Consider the following 6,000-nt stretch of genomic DNA (forward strand, 5'->3'; position numbering starts at 1 on the left):
ACTAGTTGATAATCATTGATGTTTGCTAGGAAGTAAAAACATACAATTTCTACACCAGGAGCCTAAACCTCAAATGCCCCGGGGGCCACTGTTGTCCCTGCCATCTCACTGGAGGACCAAAAAGTAGTTTGACACCCCTGTTCTACAACATGTCACAATCACAGGTCTTAAGACAACACCACTGGACCTGAAGGTGATGTTCATTCTAGGTTCAGAAGATACTGTAACTCCAGAGATGTGTTGGACATTAGTCTCAATTCATCTCAAACACATTTCTACCAAACTGACAGCGTTCACAACAACATTTCTACAGTTTTTCCTTTCTTCTAATGCCTACTGAAGCACAAAAATGTCATTTCTTTGGATCGCTGTCCTTGGTCGATGGAGCTCTAATAAAAAAGAACAAATAAATAAATAAATAAGGAGCAGATAACAAACATCTCTGCTCCTGTGCAGATAACAAACATCTCCACTCCTGTCCACTTTGGTGAACACTCGCCACCTTCTTGAATTAAGACGGAGTAATCCAAGCTAGTAAAAAAGCAATAACACGAAGCTGTTAAACGTATAAGAGGGAAAATGAAATGTGAGCGTGAGATTTAATATAATTGGATTTTACTGTGTGTAATAGATGCCATCTCTGAATTTCAAGACAGAGGTAAATGGATGGCAGCATCACGCCGCACTTACAGCATCACTATTACGGCTGAAATAATCATAAAAGGCCCCACTCTGGTCATATCACTGCCATAAATAACAGGTCGGGACCTGAGAACAGGTCAGAGCCCTGTTGTTGGAGCGGTCACTGTGTTACAGCCACAGGACTGTTGCTGTAATTACTCCAGCAGGTTCAAGGACACCCAGGGAAAGTCCACCTCTCCCCAACAACTGTACAGAAAACAAGTGAAGACAAAGACGGAGCATTGTTGGCGGCATAATGTTGACGACCTCTCAATAGTAATTAGTGACAGCCTCGACACATTTCTTTGACCCCTCATGCAAAAAAGTACTGCATGAGTAGATCTGGATGGTCAACGAACGAAGTCCAGAGACGTACGGCAGGTCATGGCTGTGTCCAGCACTTGTTTTCTAACGTACTTTTGTTTATGAAGCCACTAACACACAGACAGCACGAGGGACGCCCCGTCGACCCCCCTCCCCACCACCACCACCACTGATGATTGATGGATTATTATCAGTAGAGGCCCAGAACAGTGGAATTAGTCTGTCGTAACCTATTTTAACTAGTCTACTGAGGATACGGCACATTGGGTTAGAGTGGAAACACGGATCTGTAAACAAGGTGCAATTAACCCATAATGTGTGTGTGTGTGTGTGTGTGTGTGTGTCCCTGTACTGTTTAAATGAAACTAAGTTAGTGACTTAAGGTCAACACAACCCTGTGACATTAAAAGTACAACACCGCTTTGGAATAGACTTTTATGTACAGAGTGGGAATGTACTTTATTTAGTCTTAGCTCGGAGTATAAAAAAAAACAACAACAACAACAAGGTGGAGATGGAAGTGCTGCTGTTCTTTTATTGCTGGCAGCAGCAGCAGCGTTCACAGAGCCAGGAGAACGTCTGTCTGAATGAAGAGCCAGCAGCGTAGACGCAGACACAGACACAGTTGTGTTCCGTGTCACACCTCTGATGGTGTAATGCTGGCATGTACAGTACAATGGCACACAATGGGAAGAAGAGGCGGCGAACGCGCAGGGGCTTATTTGGCTCAGTGTCAACGGGGTTGCCGAGGCGGCGTGAACGAAGAGCTTAGGTCTGTTGTTTCTGTCTTATTTCACCATGGAGGTAGAATTGGAAGCAGAGACTCTAAGAGGGCTACACACCTGTTGGCTATCGATTACAATAGTAAACGCACACACAGACAAACACACACACACACACCTCAAACAACGCGTGGTAAATTGGAGGAATTAGAAGCGTGGACGGGGCTTTGGGCAAGTGGCTGTGCAGTGAGGCAGAGGGCACACGTGTCCATGCATACACACACACACACACACACACACTATAAACCAGACAGCAGTGAAATTGTATCCACTGTCGGAGCTGAATATTTCATGAGGCGTGACTTCTGTCGGCCTGTCTGTGACTTACCCCGTGTTAATGGAGATGATTTCAATGAGAGGGTTTCTCCTGATTTTGGGCAGGTCCAGTCGAGCTCCTCCCAGCCTCTTGCCTCCATCTTTCTTCTGCCCCAACAGGCGAACAGAGTGACCTGGAAACAACGCAAAACATCAACACTGAACCTCAACTACAGCTACAACAGTCAGAGTCAGTCACCTCGCCTGTGTCTCATTTGTTTTGTCAATTTTGATGTATTCCTAAGGAAAACAAAATGGATGAAGAAAAACAACAAATAAATACAAAGTTACAATGAGGTTTTATATTTAAAACCTTGTTAAAACCATGAGCTAGAAACTACTGGGAAGTTTATTCTACATTTACAAAATCATACACCAGTATAAAACAGTGTCCCACAGAGCCTTACTAAAACGTCATCTCTAGGTGTAATAAGACGGTGTGCAGACACGGGATAAGAAATCCTACGCTATCAGGCTCCCAGCTACAGATGTGGGAGATGGAGCTGCTGAGGGATGGAATTGTCCTCCTGTTCTCATCCACTTTACATGGGTCTCCTGGGAGGGAGGGCTCAGGGCAGGAAGCTTGGCTATCAATTGGTAGATAAAAATGACAATCGACCCCAGAGGGGGACAAAGAGCCAATCATTGAGGCGTGACTGGTCGTAATATCCCAGTACAAGGAGGAAAATGAGAAAACTTCCCCTGTGAAAAACAGCTGGGACTTGAGGCACATTCGTCCGTCTTCTCTGGACAGTCGTCCATGTGTCTTTGGCCGTGATGATGAAGGATTTTGAATTCATACTTTTTGAAAAAAAAAAAAAAATCTGAATTCATACTTTTTGAAAAAAAAAATCTTTCTTCTGCTTTTCACAGTTGCTTTGCTTACTTTGTCATTAAGTCAACGAACACAACAGATCGGAACTGTGGGATGTAGGTTTGTGTATTAAAGTCATAAATATTTCTTTTATTGAACTTAAAATTGATTAAAAAAATTGTACTATATTGATCCCATATAACGCACTATAAACTATTTTAAAAATAAGATATATTATTTTTAACATTAGAGCAAATGGAACAATGAAATAATGAAAATACAATAAAAAGTATATATGTTGTTTAATATAATGTGCAGTAAGGTAACTTAAAGATTAGTTTTAAATATAAATTTGTGTTAAATATGATAAAGTATAGTGAATTGTTCAAAGCCAAGATGGAGCTTTGGTATACCCTAATGCAAGTTCACCTTTTAAAATTAAAGTAAATTTTAAATTCAAATAAAAAGGAAAAATTAACATCTTTGTTCTACAGAGATTAGAAAACTGATTTACTATTTTAAACACAATTAAAAACCATTGTTCTACAGAGATTAAAAAACAGATTTACTATTTTAAACACAATTAAAAATTCACACTTTTGTCAAACATTATTACTTGATGTTTATTTCAGAGTTTGGTCTACACTTGCTGATACTGTTTTCTATTTCTGATTTTCCCATTTCTTTTAAACATTGTTACCAAAATTAAACCAAACCTATTTTCTTTTTTTCTTTTTTGCAGAAATCGATGTTTGGCGTATGTTCTTAGACTGGCCACAGTGACAAAAACACTTTTTTTTCTAAAACTCTTATCTATTTATTGCCACCTTTGTCCCACCTTTCATTCTAAATCTCCACAGGGTGTGGGGTGGATGTGACTGCCACCCAGGCCTCAAAATCTCAGCACCAGCATGAGTTCACTCCAGGAGTGAACTCAGAGCAAAATTCAATTTCAGTGCTTACGTGACCAGGAAAGATATCTCTAGTTGCTGAAGAATAAAAAAATATACCATGATTGTGATCCCAATTAGAGAGTTTGGAGCAGCCCACCACAGTGACGAGGACCACGAACAGATCAGGACACGAAGCACTCTGGACCACACTGTCTCTTCACTGACTGCCCTGTACCTGTTTACTCCTGTGTCTTTCTTCCCTTTTCTCTCTCGTCTTTGTTCCCGACTCTCCCTCATAAATACAAACGGACATAAATCCTTCTATCCACTCATAACAAGCCATCATAACATGCTAGGCAGAAGGAGGGAGAGAGGAGGACAGGGGAGATGGATGGAAAGGATGATGGATGGATGGGTGGAAGATGACAGAAAAAAATACATCAGAGATGAGGGATGTAGTGGATAGCCAGATGGATGGAGGGATCATGGAGGCAGGGAGCTAAAAGGATGACCTATTGACCTGCGTCTGATGTCTCATAAGTGGTGGGTCTTGTTGTGCTGCCTGGTCTGATTGTAAAGCGGCAGGAAGGATCGAGGGGGGATTGAGGTAAACGGGGAGAAAGGGATGAAGGTGGCAGATGAGGAGGATGAGAGGAGTGTGGTGTCCGTCATCTATCCGTCTAATAGAACAGCTTATTTGATATGGGAGATCATCTTCTGCATTTTTTTTCACAAATGTCAGTACCAAAATCAATTTTGGTATTAAATAGCTGGGGTGCACATCAAATGAATTACTTAGATTTCTGCATGAGGTCTTAGGGCAAGAGTGTCATTTAAAAAAAACTAAAGTCAGACTTTGAAAATGACTGCAGAACAAAAATAGGTTTTAGAGACAGTGACATTTAGAGACAAGTCTATGAGACAGTTTGGGTTTTTTTATTATTTGATTCCTGACATCGTTTAACTTGTACTATTTTTTCAAATGTGACTGAGCTTTAAGGACTTGTTACTTCATATTACATATTATAATTATATATTATTATATTGTGAAACCTCAAGGTTTCACAATATAATATAGGTGTTGTAGCTTCTTACCTCTCAATACAATATCTTTGATTTTGTACGTTAATTAATGTATTGATGTGTTTCCATCAGCAAGAAAATTAGTTGGTATCGCTGCTAAAAAGGAAGGCAGAAAAAAAAAACACAACCACCACCTTGTGGCCACAGAAATAAACGACCCACTAAATCACTGATTGTGCTTAGTGGTAAGCAATCCGAGCCTGGACGGTGGTTGTACTACTAGACCTTATAAATATAAGCCATGTGTGCACGCTCAGCAAACCAAGCTAAGATAACTTGGGGATAAAAACATGTTATTGTATTTACAAGAGGCAGTAACGCAAGTTTTATGTTGATGGATTCAGTATTTACTGCGGTGAGACATCCTGATGCAGTGACACTTGTTAAGTTCTTTTTGAGCCAGAATAGATGGCCTCGTGCCTTCAGAAGCTAGCTCATAAAAACTATACTGGCACTCATGTGGAAAAGGGAACCCGCGAGCGGTTTGGATCGCGGCAGAGAAACTGTGTCTATTAGCAGTTCACTCAAGTAAGTATTTTAGTAGCCATTACAACAGGCAAATCCCTCAGCTTAAAGGTTTATGTGCGGGCCTCCGAGCTGAAATAACAGTTCTCAGTTTATACGAGGTCATAAAGAACTGTAATGATACTGGGGGAAATTAGTTTCCATGGAGGGGGCAAAGGATGAAGGGAAACAGGAGGAGAGAAGAGGAGCCAGGAGATGAAGGAAGAACACAGGAGTATTATGAGACACAAGTGGATCAGGACGACGGAAGGTGCTCTCCAAGTGAGTGTGTTTGTGTGTGTATGAAGCCATACTATTTAGGAAAGGAAAGTGGAAAGTGAACTACTTCAGTCGTCATTGTGACACAGCACACTACTGCACACAACCAAACATGACCTCTGACCTCTTTTAACCCATCACCAAAGTGAACAGTTGGTGGACTCGAACCTGAAGGCTTTCGGACCCAAGTTTGCTGCCATAACCACTAAGCCACCACTGCCCCCGGCAGGTAAAGCGTCCCTCCCTTCCAAAAACATGTCCCCACAAGAAGCTATACAGAGACTTTACACAAACAAACACAGACATTCACACTGTGTGAACTCAG

General features: G+C 41.2%; 1 protein-coding gene across 1 annotated transcript in view; it reads right to left on the bottom strand.

Annotated features, from left to right (window-relative positions):
- The window catches only part of cdkal1 (CDK5 regulatory subunit associated protein 1-like 1), a 182,052-nt gene that overhangs the window by 116,317 nt on the left and 59,735 nt on the right, over nt 1-6,000 (bottom strand). Inside the window, exon 7 of the mRNA XM_008323210.3 lies at nt 2,116-2,236. Coding sequence (XP_008321432.1) covers nt 2,116-2,236 — 121 coding nt within the window. The remainder of the gene's footprint in view (nt 1-2,115; nt 2,237-6,000) is intronic.

Source organism: Cynoglossus semilaevis, chromosome 13 (genome assembly GCF_000523025.1).
Source record: "Cynoglossus semilaevis isolate Cse_v1.0 chromosome 13, Cse_v1.0, whole genome shotgun sequence".
In the NCBI taxonomy this organism is placed as follows: Eukaryota; Metazoa; Chordata; class Actinopteri; order Pleuronectiformes; family Cynoglossidae; genus Cynoglossus; species Cynoglossus semilaevis.